A 21,139-nucleotide genomic window follows, 5' to 3' on the forward strand; every position below is an offset into this window, starting at 1 on the left:
AGCAGAGTCTTTCCAGGCAGAGACACGGTGCTTGAAAATACCCGGTGTGTAATAGAGCAGTGAGCGGTGTGTCTTGAGAAGGGGTCCTAAACCCAAATACCCATTATGGTCAGCTATAAAGTATTTTACACTGGGTGGGCGTAAGAAAATGGTGGGAGGTACTATGATGAGCAAGGGAGCACTAACTTTATCTGAAGGGAACAATTGATACATCCAACCAATTTCCCTTGGAGAATGAGCACCCAGTTTCCAATACCTTCCCATTTTTCAAGAAAATCCAAAAATCCTGATTTTATGTGAAATTTTAAAAGTTCAGTCTATAAATGCTGGTAACTCATTAAATTTTTAAATGGGTAGAGAAATTGTCTCATTAGCTTGGTTTCAGCCTTTTCAGCTTTTGCAGACTGTGTCTGTGTGTGTGTAGGAAAATCTGGAAGCTGGCTGAACTGTTTCCCCTTGACCTGTACTCTCTATCGTTTTTTTTTTCTTTTCTCCTAAACTCCAATGCATTTTATTTATAATTTTCCTATAACACTATATTTGGCCTTTATTAGTTATATGTGCATTTCTTGTCTCCTCTTTACACTTAGTGGCAGAGACCCTGTTTCCTTTTAACAGAGAAACAGAGTTTCTCTTCATGTGTCAGGATCAGTGGTAGGCACTGTAAGGTTGGAAAGGGTGATTAAGATACTACTCCTGACTTCCTTGTAAGTTATACATTATAACAACATATACTAGAGGTGTCAACTGAAAAAATTGCACAACCTGAAAGTTGGGAGTTACATTTTATTCCACGCGGACTTTCTGAGGCCTTAAGCCCGGGAGGCAGCCTTTCAGCTCTGAGACACTGCTCCAAAGAAGCAAGGGAGGAGCAAGGATATATAGGAGTTTTTGCAACAAAAACCAGGTAGTTGGCAATCAAAAGATTACTGCTAATTGAAGAAAAACCAGACGTCTCAAGCTTATGAATTTAGCTGTGTATGGGAAGATGCAAGAGTTTGGGCTTATTGAAATCCTTCCTTTGATATGCACCTTAACTGTCTAGGGCCAGCATCCTGTTTTTTACTCCATCCTGAATCCCCTCAGGTTGCACCACTGGGGACAGCTGCAGTGGCTGACAGCTTGGTGACCAGCAGCCTGTTTGTTTTTCTCTACCCTGAGTTGCCTCAGGGCTGATGTAGTGGCTGATGGCTTGATGGCCACAGTAGCCTATGTTTGCTGATATGGCAGGTGACATTTTACATCCACAGAGGTACTCATAAAATGTTACGGGAGCACAGATGAGGGCAAGATTGGTTCTTTCTGGAGGCGTTGGAAAAACTTCATCCCCCTTAAACTATTCAACTTCGATGGTTTTTATTCAGCTTTGTATCACCCATGGTAAATGTTGAGGTGCAACAGAGCATGACCTTTGAAGTAAGGCTTGGTTTTCTTTTTCTTTTTGGCCATGCCACAAGATTTCTGGATTGAACCCAGGGCCCCAACTGTGGGAGCACTGAGGCCTAACTGCTGGACCGCCAGGGAATTCCCCAGACCTGGTTTTCAATTCTAGCTTTGCAACTTCATTGACAGCAGTCCTTGAGCATATTGTTTAACATTTTTTTTTTTTATAAATTTATTTATTTATTTATTTATTTTTGGGTGTGTTGGGTCTTCGTTTCTGTACGAGGGCTTTCTCTAGTCGCGGCGAGCGGGGGCTACTCTTCCTCGTGGTGCGCGGGCCTCTCACTGTCGCAGCCTCTCGTTGCGGAGCACAGGCTCCAGACGCGCAGGCTCAGTAGTTGTGGCTCACGGGCCCAGTTGCTCCGCAGCATGTGGGATCTTCCCAGACCAGGGCTCGAACCCATGTCCCCTACATTGGCAGGCAGATTCTCAACCACTGCGCCACCAGGGAAGCCCTGTTTAATATCTTTGAGCCTCAGTTTCCTTGTCTATAAAATAGTAATAGTATCAGCTACATGAAACTGTTAGGAAGATTAAATTAGAAAGAGTAATATTATAAAGCATATAAAACTGTGGCACACATAGTTGATCAAATCCAACATGCTATTGATTAGAAGATGCACTATTATTTTATGTACTACTAAGAAAGAAAATAATTAAACCATGACACACCATTGATTGTGAGATGCATCCCATCCAGAGGTTTAAAATATGGGGGGAAAAGTCTTAAAATCAGTGAAATACGGTAATAAAAAGCATTTCAGTTATTCCTATGTTAATATTTACTACAGAACTGTCTGCTAGGATAACATTTCCTTCTCTAGGGAAAGAATATCATGACCCTAATGCCCTTTGTTGAAGAACAGTGCTAGAGGCAGTTCAGTGACATCTTTACTACATGCTACCAGATTCCTTTATCATATCTCTAAAGACTCATTGTATTAATTTTTAGATTTCAAAGTTTTCTCCATGAAGACCACTCTCCAAAAATTCACTGTCCTGCTCCAATTTCTCTACTATAAGGCTTTTGTACTGGGACTTCCTTTCACTATTCTCTAGGGTACGAGTCACTATTTCCTGGACCCACATCTTCCGCCTTAGTTTATACTTTTTTTATGTTGTGGTGCAACCTCAAGTAACTTCCTGTGAAAGGTAAATTGGAGCTAAACTTCAATGTTCTTACATTATTAGTAGTAATAATTAAGGATAATAATACCATTTTTTAAACAAATATTTAGTACTAGGCAAGGCATTGTAAAAGATTATGAGAGAAATTAAATCTCTTCTCATAAGTGACGTATGAAAGGATATGGTCTTTAGTTCTGAATCGTAATCCTACTTCATGCAAGCTGTATTACTCTAGCAAGTTAATTTAATTTCTCTGAGCCTCATTTTTTTTTTTTTTAATCTATGAAGTAGAGGTAAAAATACCTACCTTCCAGAATTACTGTGAGGTTTGTATAGGGTTGAGAACAAAATTCTGGAGTCAGGCTACCTGTCTTCAAATCATGGCTTCACCACTCAATTTAATGTGCAATTTCAGGCAAATTATTTCACTGCACTGTGCCTTGGTTTCCTTAAATGTAAAATGGCATAATAATAATAGTACCTATGTCCAAAGTTGTTTTTTTTTTTTAAATTATTTGAGCAAAATATTTAGAATGGTACCTGGCTCATAGAAAGGTCACAGTAAGTGTTAACTGTTATTGTTACTGGTTCTTATTAAACCACCTAGCACATAATCCTTGAACTAGTTTTTTCTCATTCTATTCATTTTCCCTGTCCTCTTGCTTTCTTCAGTAGCTTCAGTTACCATTTATCCACTGATAATTCATTAAATAATATCTGTAGCTCAGGTTTCTTTTCTGATTCTCAGACCTAGTAACTTAACTGCCAACTGGGCATTTCCGTTTGGATATCCCAGACTGAACCTATCCAGTTCTTTCACCCAAACTCCAATTTTCCCTTCTTCCCTTATACTTAGCAATCCAAGTGTTCATAGATGGATGAATGGATAACCAAAATGTGTCCATATACACACACACACATATATATATATATATATATATATATATATATTTCAGTCTTAAAAGAAGGGAATTCTAACACATTCTACAACGTAGATGAGCCTTGAAGACATTATGCTAAGTGAAATAAGCCAGGCACAAAAGTATGAATACTGTATTATTTCACTACGAGGTACTTAGAGTAGTGAAATCCATAGACACAGAAAGTAGAATGGTGGATGCTAAGGACTGGGAAGAGGAGAGAGAGGAGAGTTATTGTTTAATGGGCATAGAGTTTCAGTTTGGGAAGATGAAAAAGTTCAGGAGATGGATGTGGTGGGTGATTATTGCACAACAATATGAATGTACTTAATATCGCTGAACTGTACCCTTAGACATAGTTAAAATAGTAGGCTTGATATTGTGCATATGTTACCATAGTTTAAAAAAACTTTTAAGTTGGACCATACCTAGAGGATGTGGATCAGCAGAATCTTTTAGTCATTTCTAGTGGGAGTATAAATTGGTACAGCCTCCTTTGAAAGTTTGTCATTACCCTGTAAAGATAAACATTTGGAAACCCCTTGACCTACCATTTTGCTCCAGGTATATACCCAAAAGAAACTTGAACAAGTACCAGGACATACACAAGATTGTTCATATGAGCATTCTCTTTAATATCAAAATCTGAAGACAACCCAAATGCCCATCTACAAGTAGAAGAATAGATAAATAAATTAGAATATATTTATACAGCACTCCAAATGAATTTATTAGTTATATGCCATAATGTGCATTAATCCTAGCAATATAACATTGAGTGAAAAGAGTAAGTCTGTAAGAATTACATACAGCATGTGATAGACTTCTTATAAAGTTAATAACTTCTAAGCTGCCCCCCAAAACTGTTTAGGAACACATATATATATATATATATACCTGTGATATTAAAAAGAAAAGCAAGAGAATGATGATTTAGATAGTGTTACCTTGAATGGGAAGAGGCTGGGTGATGCAATGGAGGGTCAAAGAGGTGAATGTAAATGTAAATTCATGTACTAGTTTTCATGTTGGTGGTGACTTCATGGATATTTGTTTTATTTATTTGTTTGTTTGTTTATTTATTAGCTGCGCAGCTTCTGGGATCTTAGTTCCCCAACCAGGGATTGAACATGGGCCCTCAACAGTGAAAGCTCGGAGTTCTAACCACTGGAACACCAGGGAATTCCCCTGTTGTATTATTTTAAATGAAGGATGAATGAATGCTTGAGAGCCTTGAATGAACCAATGGTGAGAATGTGTCATGAGCCAAGAATAATAGTGAATCTAATTTTCTGCATCTGAGCTCAAAAGTGTTTTATCTTTTTACATTCAATTCGATATCTCTTTGATACAAGTAAAGAAAAGAAAGGCGGGAAATAATCTTTTAAATTACTTGCTATCAAGAAAAAATGATACTCTAGAAAAATGTGTCACATTTCTCTTGTGGCTTCAAGTACCCTCTGATTGACTGTCACTTTTGCCTGGGCATTTAAGCATCCCAAGTGTAGAAGATCAGTGATAGTGGAAAGACACCAAAATATCTTGAGTTTGGATGGGAATTTTGCAAAATAAGCAATGTTTCTTTTTAAGAAAATTAGTCTGCCAGCTTTACATAGGATAGATTTATTTGGAAGGGAGATTGCAGTCAGGAAAACCAACTATCAGGCATTCATCATGATGCAGTTTTAAGTGAGGAAGCCCTGAACTAAGTAGTATCAGCAGAAATTCACAAGAGAAAGTCCAAGAGAGTTTTGAAGGATGAAATAGTAATTCTTAGAATTAAATAAAATGAGGTGAACAAGAATACTTCAGTAATGCTAAGGTTTCTACCAGAGGCATTTCTAGGTGTATTGTGACCTAAAGCTTATACAATTCTTGGGCTCTTTTTACAAAGGAAAATATGGAATTACATGTCAAAATTAGGTACAAAAGTGAATACTTATTTACTTATTTTTTTGGGGGGGGATTTTTTTTTTAATTCAAACAGAAAGTCACAAAAATTATACTCATCCTAATCAGTTCACTCAGTCCCATGTAATTAATTTTTTTTATCTTGATATTTTGTTAGCACTTTTATGAGTTCATCAGTTTTTCATTAGAGTTCTGAAAATGCTTATTCGTTCAGTTCAGCAGTACAGTCAGTTACCAGAAACCTGTACTTGTCAGAGTCTTTTCCATGAATTTCTTGAAGATGAAACCCTTTTATAGGAACATATTTGCAAAAGCATCAGAGTACACCCAGAACTGTCTGTAAATGACATAAGACTTAAAAATGACCCCAGTTAAAGATTTGAGGAAAGTTCATAATAATGCAGTTGACAAGAAAATTAGTTATTTCTGAGATATACATTTTAAAGTAATAACTAAGATTATGACTTATAACATTATACCAGAACATATAAGATTTTTAGAAATTTCATGTAATGTCTGAAACATTTATATTAACATATTTCCATACAAATAACCCAAAGAAAGTTTAGTATTAGTTGTTTTGTTTGTTTGTTTGTTTATACTGCAGGTTCTTAGTAGTCATCAATTTCATACACATCAGTGTATACATGTCAATCCCAATCGCCCAATTCAGCACACCACCATCCCCACCCCACCGCAGTTTTCCCCCCTTGGTGTCCATATGTCCATTCTCTACATCTGTGTCTCAACTTCTGCCCTGCAAACCGGCTCATCTGTACCATTTTTATAGGTTCCACATACATGCGTTAATATACGATATTTGTTTTTCTCTTTCTGACATACTTCACTCTGCATGACAGTCTCTAGATCCATCCACGTCTCAACAAATGACTCAATTTCGTTCCTTTTTATGGCTGAGTAATATTCCATTGTATATATGTACCACAACTTCCTTATCCATTCGTCTGTTGATGGGCATTTAGGTTGCTTCCATGACCTGGCTATTGTAAATAGTGCTGCAATGAACATACGGGTGCATGTGTCTCTTTGAATTATGGTTTTCTCTGGATATATGCCCAGTAGTGGGATTGCTGTGTCATATGGTAATTCTATTTTTAGTTTTTTAAGGAACCTCCATATTGTTCTTCATAGTGGCTGTATCAATTTACATTCCCACCAACAGTGCAAGAGGGTTCCCTTTTCTCCACACCCTCTCCAGCATTTGTTGTTTGTGGATTTTCTGATGATGCTCATTCTAACTGGTGTGAGGTGATACCTCATTGTAGTTTGGATTTGCGTTTCTCTAATAATTAGTGATGTTGAGCTTCTTTTCATGTGCTTCGTGGCCGTCTGTATGTCTTCTTTGGAGAAATGTCTATTTAGGTCTTCTGCCCATTTTTGGATTGGGGTGTTTGTTTCTTTAATATTGAGCTGAATGAGCTGTTTATATATTTTGGAGATTAATCCTTTGTCCGTTGATTCGTTTGCAAATATTTTCTCCCATTCTGAGGGTTGTCTTTTCGTCTTGTTTATGGTTTCCTTTGCTGTGCAAAAGCTTTGAAGTTTCATTAGGTCCCATTTGTTTATTTTTGTTTTTATTTCCGTTACTCTAGGAGGTGGATCAAAAAAGATCTTGCTGTGATTTATGTCAAAGAGTGTCCTTCCTATGTTTTCCTCTAAGAGTTTTATAGTGTCCAGTCTTACATTTAGGTCTCTAATCCATTTTGGGTTTATTTTTGTGTATGGTGTTAGGGAGTATTCTAATTTCATTCTTTTACAGGTAGCTGTCCAGTTTTCCCAGCACCACTTATTGAAGAGACTGTCTTTTCTCCATTGTATATCTTTGCCTCCTTTGTCATAGATTAGTTGACCATAGGTGCGTGGGTTTATCTCTGAGCTTTCTATCTTGTTCCATTGATCTATATTTCTGTTTTTGTGCCAGTACCATATTGTCTTGATTACTGTAGCTTTGTAGTATAGTCTGAAGTCAGGGAGTCTGATTCCTCCAGCTCCGTTTTTTTCCCTCAAGACTGCTTTGGCTATTCGGGGTCTTTTGTGTCTCCATACAAATTTTAAGATGATTTGTTCTAGCTCCGTAAAAAATGCCATTGGTAATTTGATAGGGATTGCATTGAATCTGTAGATTGCTTTGGGTAGTATACTCATTTTCACAATGTTGATTCTTCCAATCCAAGAACATGGTATATCTCTCCATCTGTTGGTATCATCTTTAATTTCTTTCATCAGTGTCTTACAGTTTTCTGCATACAGGTCTTTTGTCTCCCTAGGTAGGTTTATTCCTAGGTATTTTATTCTTTTTGTTGCAATGGTAAATGGGAGTGTTTCCATAATTTTTCTTTCAGATTTTTCATCATTAGTGTATAGGAATGCAAGAGATTTCTGTGCATTAATTTTGTATCCTGCAACTTTACCATATTCATTAATTAGCTCTAGCAGTTTTCTGGTAGCAGTTTTAGGATTCTCTATGTATAGTATCATGTCATCTGCAAACAGTGACAGTTTTACTTCTTCTTTTCCAATTTGTATTCCTTTTATTTCTTTTTCTTCTCTGATTGCCGTGGCTAGGACTTCCAGAACTATGTTGAATAATAGTGTTGAGAGTGGACATCCTTGTCTCGTGCCTGATCTTAGAGGAAATGCTTTCAGTTTTTCACTGTTGAGAATGATGTTTGCTGTGGGTTTGTCATATATGGCCTTTATTATGTTGAGGTAGGTTCCCTCTATGCCCACTTTCTGGAGAGTTTTTATCATAAATGGGTGTTGAATTTTGTCAGAAGCTTTTTCTGCATCTATTGAGATGATCGTATGGTTTTTATTCTTCAATTTGTTAATATGGTGTATCACATTGATTGATTTGCGTATATAGAAGAATCCTTGCATCCCTGGGATAAATCCCACTTGATCATGGTGTATGATCCTTTTAATGTGTTGTTGGATTCTGTTTGCTAGTATTTTGTTGAGGATTTTTGCATCTATATTCATCAGTGATATTGGTCTGTAATTTTCTTTTCTTGTAGTGTCTTTGTCTGGTTTTGGTATCAGGGTGATGGTGGCCTCATAGAATGAGTTTGGGAGTGTTCCTTCCTCTGCAATTTTTTGGAAGAGTTTGAGAAGGATAAGTGTTAGCTCTTCTCTAAATGTTTGATAGAATTCACCTGTGAAGCCATCTGGTCCTGGACTTTTGTTTGTTGGAAGATTTTTAATCACAGTTTCAATTTCATTACTTGTGATTGGTCTGTTCATATTTTCTGTTTCTTCCTGGTTCAGTCTTGGAAGGTTATACCTTTCTAAGAATTTGTCCATTTCTTCCAGGTTGTCCATTTTATTGGCATAGAGTTGCTTATAGTAGTCTCTTAGGATGCTTTGTATTTCTGCGGTGTCTGTTGTAACTTCTCCTTTTTCATTTCTGATTTTATTGATTTGAGTCCTCTCCCTCTTTTTCTTGATGAGTCTGGCTAATGGCTTATCAATTTTGTTTATCTTCTCAAAGAACCAACTTTTAGTTTTATTGATCTTTGCTATTGTTTTCTTTGTTTCTATTTCATTTATTTCTGCTCTGATCTTTATGGTTTCTTTCCTTCTGCTAACTTTGGGTTTTGTTTGTTCTTCTTTCTCTAGTTTCTTTAGGTGTAAGGTTGGATTGTTTACTTGAGATTTTTCTTGTTTCTTGAGATAGGCTTGTATAGCTATAAACTTCCCTCTCAGAAGTGCTTTTGCTGTATCCCATAGGTTTTGGGTCGTCGTGTTTTCATTGTCATTTGTCTCTAGGTATTTTTTGATTTCCTCTTTGATTTCTTCAGTGATCTCTTGGTTATTTAGTAACGTATTGTTTGGCCTCCATGTGTTTGTGTTTTTTACGTTTTTTTCCCTGTAATTCATTTCTAGTCTCATAGCGTTGTGGTCAGAAAAGATTCTTGATATGATTTCAATTTTGTTAAATTTACTGAGGCTTGATTTGTGACCCAAGATGTGATCTATCCTGGAGAATGTTCCATGCACACTTGAGAAGAACGTGTAATCTGCTGTTTTTGGATGGAATGTCCTATAAATATCAATGAAATCTATCTGGTCTGTTGTGTCATTTAAAGCTTCTGTTTCCTTATTTATTTTCATTTTGGATGATCTGTCCATTGGTGTAAGTTGGGTGTTAAAGTCCCCCACTATTATTTTGTTACTGTCAATTTCCTCTTTTATAGCTGTTAGCAGGTGCCTTATGTATTGAGGTGCTCCTATGTTGAGTGCCTATATATTTATAATTGTTATATCTTCTTCTTGGATTCATCCCTTGATCATTATGTAGTGTCCTTCCTTGTCTCTTGTAACATTCTTTATTTTAAAGTCTATTTTATCTGATATGAGTATAGCTACTCCAGCTTTCTTTTGATTTCCATTTGCATGGAATATCTTTTTCCATCCCCTCACTTTCAGTCTGTATGTGTCCCTAGGTCTAAAGTGGGTCTCTTGTAGACAGCATATATATGGGTCTTGTTTTTGTATCCATTCAGCAAGCCTGTGTCTTTTGGTTGGAGCATTTAATCCATTCACGTTTAAGGTAATTATCGATATGTATGTTCCTATGACTATTTTCTTAATTGTTTTGAGTTTGTTTTTGTAGGTCCTTTTCTTCTCTTGTGTTTCCCACTTAGAGAAGTTCCTTTAGCATTTGTTGTAGAGCTGGTTTGGTGTTGCTGAATTCTCTTAGCTTTTGCTTGTCTGTAAAGCTTTTGATTTCTCCATAGAATCTGAATGAGATCCTTGCCGGGTAGAATAATCTTGGTTGTAGGTTCTTCCCTTTCATCACTTTAAGTATATCATGCCACTCCCTTCTGGCTTTTAGAGTTTCTGCTGAGAAATCAGCTGTTAACCTTATGGGAGTTCCCTTGTATGTTATTTGTCGTTTTTCCCTTGCTGCTTTCAATAATTTTTCTTTGTTTTAAATTTTTGTCAGTATGATTACTATGTGTCTCGGCGTGTTTCTCCTTGGGTTTATCCTGTATGGGACTCTCTGTGCTTCCTGGACTTGGGTGGCTATTTCCTTTCCCATGTTAGGGAAGTTTTCGACTATACTCTCTTGAAATATTTTCTCTGGTCCTTTCTCTCTCTCTTCTCCTTCTGGGACCCCTATAATGCGAATGTTGTTGTGTTTAATGTTGTCCCAGAGGTCTCTTAGACTGTCTTCATTTCTTTTCATTCTTTTTTCTTTAGTCTGTTCCGCAGCAGTGAATTCCACCATTCTGTCCTCCAGGTCACTTATTCGTTCTTCTGCCTCAGTTATTCTGCTATTGATTCCTTCTAGTGTAGTTTTCATTTCAGTTATTGTATTGGTCATCTCTCTTTGTTTGTTCTTTAATTCTTCTAGGTCTTTGTTAATCATTTCTTGCATATTCTCAATCTTTGCCTCCATTCTTTTTTTTTTATAGACTTTACATTTTTTTTAAAGACTTTTTTGATGTCGACGATTTTTAAAGTCTTTATTGAATTTGTTACAGTATTGCTTCTGTTTTACGTTTTGGTTTTTTGGCCGCGAGGCATGTGGGATCTTACCTCCCCGACCAGGGATCGAGCCTGCACCCCCTGCATTGGAAGGCGAAGTCTTAACCACTGGACCGCCAGGGAAGTCCCCCATTTTTTTTTAAGTATTTGTTTATTTATTTATTTATAGCTGTGTTGGGTCTTCGTTTCTGTGCGAGGGCTTTCTCTAATTGTGGCAAGCGGGGGCCACTTTTCATCACAGTGCGCGGGCCTCTCACTATCACGGCCGCTCTTGTTGCAGAGCACAGGCTCCAGACGCGCAGGCTCAGTAGTTGTGGCTCACGAGCCTAGTTGCTCCGTGGCATGTGGGATCTTCCCAGACCAGGGCTCGAACCCGTGTCCCCTGCATTGGCAGGCAGATTCTCAACCACTGCGCCACTAGGGAAGCCCTTTGCCTCCATTCTTATTCCGAGGTCCTGGATCATCTTCACTATCATTATTCTGAATTCTTTTTCTGGAAGGTTGCCTATCTCCACTTCATTTAGTTGTTTTTCTGGGGTCTTTTCTTGTTCCTTCATCTGGTACATAGCCCTCTGCCTTTTCATCTTGTCTATCTTTCTGTAAATGTGGTTTTTGTTCCACAGGCTGAAGGATTGTAGTTTTTCTTGCTTCTGCTGTCTGCCCTCTGGTGGTTGAGGCTATCTAAGAGGCTTGATGGGAGGCTCTAGTGGTAGGTAGAGCTGAGTGTTGCTGTGGCATTCAGAGCTCCGTGAAACTTTAATCCACTTGACTGTTGATGGGTGGGGCTGGGTTCCCTCCCTGTTGGTTGTTTTGCCTGAGGCAACCCAACACTGGAGCCTACCTGGGCTCTTTGGTGGGGCTAATGGCAGACTCTGGGAGGGCTCACGCCAAGGAGTACTTCCCAGAACCTCCGCTGCCGGTGTCCTTGTCCCCACGGTGAAACAGAGCCAACCCCCGCCTCTGCAGGAGACCCTCCAACACTAGCAAGTAGGTCTGGTTCAGTCTCCCCCAGGGTCACTGCTCCTTCCCCCAGGTCCCGATGCACACACTATTCCGTGTGCGCCCTCCAACAGTGGGGTCTCTGTTTCCCCCAGTCCTGTCAAAGTCCTGCAATCAATTCCCACTAGGCTTCAAAGTCTGATTCTCTATGAATTCCTCCTCCCATTTCCAGACCCCCAGTTTGGGAAGCCTGACGTGTGGCTCAGAATCTACACTCCAGTGGGTGGACTTCTGTGGTATAAGTGTTTGCCAGTCTGTGAGTCACCCACCCAGCAGTTATGGGATTTGATTGTACTCTGATTGTGCCCCTCCTACCATCTCACTGTGGCTTCTCCTCTGTCCTTGGACGTGGGGTATCCTCCTTGGTGAAGGCCAGTGTCTTTCTGTCGATGATTGTCCAGCAGCCAGTTGTGATTCTGGTGCTCTCGCAAGAGGGAGTGAGAGCACGTCCTTCTACTCCGCCATCTTGGTTAGTCCCACCACTATTTTTTTTAACATGAATATAACGAACTGATAACTTCATTCTGCCTTTGATTTTGGTCATTAGACCTTCATTGTTATTTAATGACAGTATTATGTGACAAGAGGAAATGACTGCCAATGATATTTCTCTAATCAGCATTTGCTAATGAATGAATGAAAATAAAGCACTGTCTTTTATTTTCTATCTTCTTTAATATCCTGGAGTATCACCTTTTATACTATAAGAGAGTGGTTATCTTTTATTTGTTACAGGATATGTTTCAATTAGACTATTGCAAACTTGAATAACCGGAAAGGTCAGGCAGGTAGCGTGAATATGTCAGTCCATTCTGGAGTATTTAACAGAGAAAGTAGGGTGGGAACTATAGTGAAATGAAGAGTGAGGTCCCACCTAAAGCTATCCCCATGCCATTTGTCAAACAAAACATGCCTTCTGGGTGGAATTTGACCAAAAAGCAGGCTAATGTGCTACTCGTGTTCAATTCCTAGCCCTTTCATTAAATTACTCCTAATTATTATAGTGGCCAAGACCCTGGAATTTACTACACTTGTGAGGTATTATTTTCACTTTAGTTCTAAGATTATTTTCTGCCTCATGTTGTTAATATATTATGGTATAGCTCCTCTAGTTTTTATTCTCACATTTTCTTCCTTATTTCTGTTCCTAACTTTTTTCTTGCTGTCTTTCCTACTTTCCTGCTGTATCCTTCATTCTTGCTCTTGGAATCAATGCAGTCAAGTCATGGTTGTCCAGAATGCAAGGTAGAGTTGGTTCTCTTTCAGTGTCACACTTCAGTGAAATGTCTAGAGTTCTCTTGTTTGCCTTTTAAGTACATTCACCTGCAGTTCAACTTCGGCTATAATTTTTATTTTTCTACGTGTTTGTATCAATTGAATTAGGCTAATAGCAGACTATTCTGACCACAACATTACTAAATATGTGTAGCAGGTATGTGCATTGGAGCCCAGAAAAGTAGAAAAGAGTAAAAACATAGAAAGGTATGAATAAGGAACTATCACTTTGAAATTAGATATAACTAAAGTTTTCATTTATAATTTGTCTGCTAAAATTCATTTAGCTCCTCATGCAAAAATCATGGCTCAGATTCTTCTGAGTCTTTTATGACAACCAAACAAAAAATCTAGTCATTTTTCAAGAGGAGTTAACTGATCATCTGGATGATGAGTACTAGGTGTGTATCTCATCTTAAAGATGATAGCTGTCTGGTCTTTTACCCTCACTTAGACCTGATATTGAAACATTTTCATGCCTTTATACCTTCTGCACCACAAAATTATTGCTGTGTAATATAGGATGCCATAATCTGCCTGCTCTAGGGTGTTAGCAACAGCATAAGAGCAACCTCCTTGGTTTGTCTGTTTTCTGCTAGAGCATGTTGCATCATTACATTGTCAGCTAAGGATATTTCTTAACACATAGCCAAAAGCAATTTTTTGCACATCTCATTGCATTATAAATTAAATGTGTTATTTAGTTGGGGAGGTGAATTTAGTACCATCTGTAGCAACAGCGTGATGGGAATTTTAGTCCCACCCAGAATATTACAGGATTTTTGTCTTTGACATTAAAATTCAGCATCTTTACTAAACCTGACAAGCTGTTGCCCAAAAGAGGCAGTTTCTGATTTGTAAATGCTTAAATATTTAATTATCTCAAAGAATAGTATTAGTCACTACAACCTTTCTGGTGCCCAGAAACTTTCTGTTTCTTTGCAACCACATAATTATGGCAACCAGTAAAATTTTATACTGAGAAAGGTTGCTTGTTATGACTGGTTCTTTCACCTCCAGATCTCTCAGAGTGATACGCGAAATGAGTTTTGTTTCAAAGAGATAGTGTCATTTTAGAACAGATGTTATCAGTCACTTTATTCAGAAGCTTCCTCTCTTTTATCCAGAGAAACCAGGGGGAAATTGTCAGAATGACAATGACTGTCTATATTTAACTTAGAAGAGAACATGTTTTCTGTAAATGTAAATAATGGTCAGAATAATCTGGGATGTATTAGATTACAATTTAGAAGATCTGGAGTCACTTTCTCATCATATCTTTCATCTTGAAATCACTTTCATCATCTCTTCGAGAACTGTCAATGTGAAAAGGAATTATACTGATGAGGTACTGACATTGTACGTTAGGCTGAGGAGACCAGTGAGGGAAGTCCTTAAGAACTTGGATTTGAATTTCAGCCCTGCCACTTAGAAGTTGTGCAGTTTCTCTAAAACTATTTCCTCTTCCACCTAGGAATCATAAGAGCCCCCCTCCCAGGGTGTTTGTGAAACACAGGGAGAATGCACCAAAAATGATAAGCATAATGTCCGGCACGTAATAAGCTCTCAATAAATGGCAGTTGCTATTATTGCTAGAAATATGTATAATAAACTCCATGTAGCCAATGGTCAGTTATCCCTGCAAAAAGAGAAATGCAGAATGCTTGGGCTGCTGAATTACAGCAAATTATTTAACAACACTATATAGAAAATCAAACAACTTTTCTTCAATAATAAGTGTAATACATCCTTCATTCTTAAAATTTTTTTTAAAATGTCCTGTTAACTAAAAGAATTTCACTGGTCCAGTTTTCTTTTCTCCTTTCATTTCCTCTTGCCATCCTTTAGTCAAGATACTCATAAGCTCTGACAGCCCAAATGTCAGCCGAGATGAGGTGAAAGAAAGACAAGGAAATAGCCTGAAGAGTCCATGAACTCAAAACTTGTCCCCGGATAATTAAGAAATGGAAATGAGCATATCTGAAGGATTTCATTGTGGTTTTCTCTCATTACACTGTTGGACAAAGTACAGATTTTTTCCCACTAATGAGATTTTGCCATGACTGAAGCTGATTTTTGCTATCATGATACCTGGAAGCCTAATTCCTGGCTGGACTTTCTCTAAACACCCTTGTTAGCATCTCAAACTATTTCCTCTGGAAAGAATGTAAAGCAGATTCAGGTGTTGTGTGTATTTACAATTTGAAAGCCAAAACATTTTATTTCAATAGATTTTAAAGGAAAAAGAGAAGTACAAACATGTTTTAAAGATCCATCCAAAAACCATTTATTTAGCACAGACTGCTCCAGACTCTGTGCTGGGGTTGGAATTGAGAACACAGCCATAGTGTCAGACCTCAGGGAGCACAGAGGACAATCAAGTGACAGCCCATAAATGCACTATTGCACACAGAGAAACAAAGCTTATAAAATGGGATATGCTCTGTGCTTCTTTCTAAATTAAAGGCAACATCCTCAGAGGAGTAATTTTGAAAAAAACTACACATACACACACACACACACACACACACACACACACACACACACACACATATCTTTATTGGACTCATTATATATTTTTTCAATAAAGAAATATATATATATATTTTCCAATCAAGAAAAACCAAATAAAAGAAATGAAGACCTTCAGTACTTTAGATAATTCTATGAAAGTTAAGAAAAACAATCCATTATATTCCATTCTTCTTTCTCAATTTTTTTTACAGAGAAACTCAGAGAACTGTTTTTATTCTGCTGGTTTAGGAGAGGGTAATTGAATTTTAAGTACCTTTTTCTGCCAGCCTTAAAATCATATCTACCTATGAGAAAGTGATTGTCCAATAATAAAAAAGAGAAAGAAAGAAAAAAGAAGTTAGTCAAAACTTTAAGGAAATAAAGGTTTAGATTTTTTTTTTAAGTTTTTGGCCGCACCCCACGACATGTGAGATCTTAGTTCCCCCGCCAGGGATCAAACCCACACCTCCTGCATTGGAAGGCAAAGTCTTAACCACTGGACCACCGGGGAAGTCCCTAGATTTTTGTTTGATAAACACCGTGTTCCATCTTGATTAATTGACTTTTTATTTTCCCTTATAAAAAACTTCTCTGATTATTACATATGGCTTAATTGTCCTAAAATAATGTCATTATTGCAGTCTTCCCATGAGGGATTGTAGTGTGTTTACCAGACACGGTAGGAAAGGAAAAGGAACTCCACTTATTTCTCAGCCTGGATTTCTGCTCACATTCAAGAATCCCTCTGCTTACCTGGCCACCTTCAACTTGTGAATCCACAGATCTTGATATGGCGATGAGAACTGTGGAGTTTTCCGTTGTGTAAAGTGGGAACACAGCCCATTGACATCATGCCCAAGATGGTCAGTACATGGTAGCTATCAAACAAGGGTTCTTGAAGGAAGAGCTTTGTGTGGCCATCTCTGCGTGTCAGGAAAGTCAAGTGTGAAAAGATTGCAAAGGATCTCATTGGCATTTACACAGGTCAACCAGGGCTGGTAGAGGCAGGATCAGGAGAAAGGTGTGTTTACCCTCGTTAACCCTAAAGGCAAAGGACACAGACCTTGAGTCTTGAGAGAACTAGAGATTCAAACTTATTAGTAAGAGTAAGATAACCTAGTAAAGTGAACATCTAGATTTTTCCCAACTAATTAGGGTTATATGTGAGTGTATCTGAGCAAAAGTAAATTTTTATAATAATTATCCCTAGTTGTTCCACAGCACTCTCTTAGTCTTAAGATATACCATTCAGTGTTTCCCTAGGCAACTCTAAAGCTGTCCTCATTTTCGATATGTGTATATATACACACACTATAAATAATTTATGTTGTATATATAAAACATATATTTAATTTGAAGTGTACAGTTTTTGACTGTAAAATAAAGAAGACAAACTAGACACTTCAGCTAATGAAACCTGCAATTAAGAAATTTTATGATGGGCCTAATCAATTGAGTTCATATAGCCCATGTTTCAGAGCAAGAAATTAGTTTCCCTGTGTTTGAAACCTGGTCCTATGAATTAATAACTATGCAACCTTGCCAACATGCCTGAATTCCTCTGAGCTTCAGTTCTTATCAGCTATAAAATAGGATAATAAATAATACTGGACTCATAGAGTTGCTTTGAGGATTAAATAATGTAACACATGAAAAGAACTTAGAACTCTGCCTGTGAAAAAGTAGCATTTCGTAAATGTTAGCTGTTATTATTTCAATGTGCTTACTTTATAAAGTGCTTCTCATGACATAATGGTATGTCAGTACAATTAAGAGTTTTGCAGTTGTACATGTTGATAGAGCATAATTCCTGGTGCAGAGTTGGCATTCAATAATTTTGCTACATATGGGTGAAAAAATGACTAAAGTATGCATGTGAAATATAACAATTATTAATATTTATAAATTAAGAAAATATGTTGACTAATACATCTTTTTGAAGACATTTCAATAGTTCAGGCTATTTTAATATATGCTGACATATAGAATTTTGGTAAAAATACATGAGTTTGCCTTTGACATTAATTTCCGTCTTCAATCTTATTTTAAAATTTTGTGCATTCAATTTTTCAGAATTTGAAAAAAATAACAATTTTACCACTGTTCACTGTATTATGAATCTTATCCCTAATATGTTTTTCCCATGATCTCACCACTTGGATAATTAAGTCCAAAACAGATAGAAACTTTAAAGCTCATACTACACAATGTGTTTTTTTCTTAGTATACCTACTGCAGGAATAGCCATGAATTCTAAAGTAGCAACCAAAGTTGGCTATAAACTTAAAAGTGGTCATATTCATTCTTCTTATGCCATTAATTTAAAGAATCAAAATCATAAAGTATAAAGGGACATAATTTGCTAAAATAGTTTTGAATTTTGTTATAAAATAGTTTAAACTTACTGAAAATTATAGAAAATACTGTCACAAATACTTGTGTTCTTGCTATCCAATTTTACCAAATCGTAACATTTTGCTATATTGGCTTCAGATATTTTTTAATAAAAAATATATTACAGGTACCCCTGAAGTCCTCTGAAACCATTCCCCTGTTGTGCTGAGATAACCACAAAATAGAGTTTAATGTCTGTAATTCCCAAGCTGTCTTATGATATTAATGTTTGTCATACATATATACATGTAGACATAAATAATTTACAGTATTATTTCATGTAATTTTAACTTTATATCATGATAACTTACTATAGGTTTTCTTCTGCAAATTATTTGCTCAAGATTTTTTTTAAAATTTATCTATCTTGATAAATGAAGGTGTATTTCATTTAATTTAACTGCTGCTTAAATTTCATTGAATAAATATATCATAATGTATTTATTTATTATTAACACACTATTAGAAACAATGTTGCAATGAATGTTCTTTAACAAATTCCTTTTGTACATGTGGGAGAATTTCTCTAAAGTAGAAGTGGAATTAAGTCAAAGTGGAATTTTCTGGGTACTTGAGTGCATAAACTTCACCAGACATAGACAAATTTACCTAAAAAGTATATGTACAAATGTATACTTTCTGTCCACAGTCTATGAAAGTTCCTGTGTCTTTGAATCATTGCCTATACATTTCCCCAGAATTATTTGCACTTTGTGCTGAATGACAAAATTGTCAAATCCTACTCTTTTTTTGTACATTCAGATAGCTTGGTTACAAATAAGAATAGTGCTGCTTCATTTCTTAAATTGGATTCAGTTCACAGTGGCTGAACTGTGAGGTCTTAGGAGACATGAGCTCAGTGGTTCTCAGTGGTTCTCAATCTTGGCAATACTTTAGATTTACCTAGATCATTTTTAAAATTCTGATGCTCAAGCCTCACCCCAGACCTGTTAAATAAGACTCTCCTTGGGGGTGAAGGGCAGGGGGTTGTGGGTGCCGTGCTAGTTGCCCCACCTACCACCCTTGGAACTCAGATCCCAAAGTGATCCTAATATGCAGTCAGTGTTGGAAATTATTGCCCTGTGTATGTCTGATAAGAAAGAGAATAAAGCCAGAGGGAGAAAAAAAAGATACTTGGCTGTAGACCCATCTCTAAAGTGAGTGGTGAACTGGAGCTTGATTCTTAATAGTTTTATCTAGAATGAATAAGTAAATTAGCATCTGGGGAACAATAGTAGGTATTCCAGAATTTGGCAATGCTTGAGACCAAGAATATAACAAGAGTTAGTCTGCCGACAGTTGGGAATAGAACTACAGATCCAGGGTCAGGATGCAGTACCTTTAGGGTAAGGCAGTTTATGAAGTCCAGGCACGTGAATGGACCCCAAACAAGTAGGTTTGTTTTCTAGGCAGAAAATTTGGAAAAAGCCAGTGAGTGTTAGAGAAAAGCTTTGTCTATGTGGGCACCATTGGCTCATAGCAAATAGCAATAATTCCAACCCCATTAGCTGGTTAATGCCAGTTATAAATGTTTTGTCAGACTTAATTAGAATAAGTTTTGAAAATAAGTTATGCTTAAACGTGTAAGATATAAGCTTCTAACTGGTGATCAGAGGTCATGGAAGAGTCAAGGATAAACTGAAATGCCCCAAGTTATAATGAATGAGGAAAAGTTTTGATTTGGTTCATCATTTGTAACATAAGCTATTGACATAAACCAAGAATTTGTATTTAATTAAGATTGTTTCATAACTAGATTAAGTATTCTACTTTACCAAGAGGGTCAAAATCTACTATAAATATAAGGTAACAAATGTTCATGGAATCTCAGCTATAGCAACAGCCATTTTTCATCCTTTCCTCAGTCAGTACAGTTATTTCAGTTTTTTATAGAAAAAAATGAATTGAAAGACCATTTGGCTTTGCTGACATGATCGGTTGCAAAGCTATTGGAAAGTTAAATATCAAATTATTGTTTGTAGGACAAGAAGATATTGACGTTACTGTATAGTTCATGTAATTATCTGACACATTCAGGAGAGATTAAGATTTCTAAAATTGTATCCTAGTTAGAACCCCTAAAAGCTTTTCTTTAAAAATAAAATACCTTAGGGAAAATTAAAGGCATCCAAGATATTTTTAAATTGTCATTGTGCATTCAACTTAAAAGACAGTTTAAGACATGAGTATGATGAGACGATTACATAGTGATTCAAAACAAAATACCTTTAAAAGTCTGCATGCCCTTCAGGTTGACTATGAAGTCATCGGTCAAGGTAAATAATCAGGGTAATTCTTTATTTTTTTCCAATTCAGTGCTGAGTACAAGAGAAGGACTAAATATGTTCAGAAAAGTCTTAATCCTGAGTGGAATCAAACAGTAATTTATAAAAGTATCTCCATGGAACAGGTATGCAATGATTATTTTCTGTATGACAGATTCAGGCTAATATAAAAATAGTGATGACAGAATTATTGAAAGATTGTGATTCATATCAATTTTTCCATACAAACAAAAAAAAAATTAAGTAAAATACATGCAAGAAGTATAGCCAGTAAAATGAACTGGGTGCAGTTCGAAGATACAGTGAAAGAAAATGTGCACATTTTGACAAAACAGCTAAAAAATAAACAAAATGCATAAGACTAGTGGGACATTTTCCACTGATTATTTCAAAATTAAATATTTCAATAGACTGGGCTCTATTTATCATATTTTGGTGGAAAGTATTTTCCAACTAGCTGTATTTTGACTTTCATAAACAAAGAAAAAATAAGATTCAGATGCACTGAAATGAATTACCCCTCCTGGAAACAATTTAGGGATCATCTCTTTTCTAAATTGAGGCTTCCTATGGATCTGGCATTGTGCAACTAAACTGTGCAGAAGAAAGCATGAAGAAGACTAGTGTAAAGGATTATCACAACAAATAGATGACTCTAAGCAAAATTGCATCAATGTGTTTCTGAAAATCTTCATGTCATAACTTTGTATCAATAATAGAGTTAGAGTCTGTCATACAGAGTGAAGTAAGTCAGAA

The 21,139-nt window shown here is 36.7% G+C and overlaps 1 protein-coding gene across 8 annotated transcripts in view; it reads left to right on the plus strand.

Annotated features, from left to right (window-relative positions):
* LOC132352617 (protein piccolo-like) overlaps nucleotides 1–21,139 on the plus strand; it is a 28,634-nt gene that overhangs the window by 435 nt on the left and 7,060 nt on the right. For 2 of the 8 annotated variants that reach the window (XM_059903218.1, XM_059903258.1), the window contains exon 2: nucleotides 20,415–20,508. The exons of 4 other annotated variants lie outside the window; for them this stretch is intronic. Coding sequence is in view for 2 of the 4 variants with exons in the window: in XM_059903258.1 (XP_059759241.1) it covers nucleotides 20,500–20,508 (9 nt within the window). In the remaining 2 variants the exon portion in view is untranslated. Of the gene's footprint in view, nucleotides 1–4,604; nucleotides 4,740–20,414; nucleotides 20,509–21,139 lie in introns of those variants that run through there. 2 more of the 8 variants (XM_059903242.1, XM_059903209.1) reach the window with 1 other exon arrangement.

This window comes from Balaenoptera ricei, chromosome 1, assembly GCF_028023285.1.
Source record: "Balaenoptera ricei isolate mBalRic1 chromosome 1, mBalRic1.hap2, whole genome shotgun sequence".
NCBI lineage: Eukaryota > Metazoa > Chordata > Mammalia > Artiodactyla > Balaenopteridae > Balaenoptera > Balaenoptera ricei.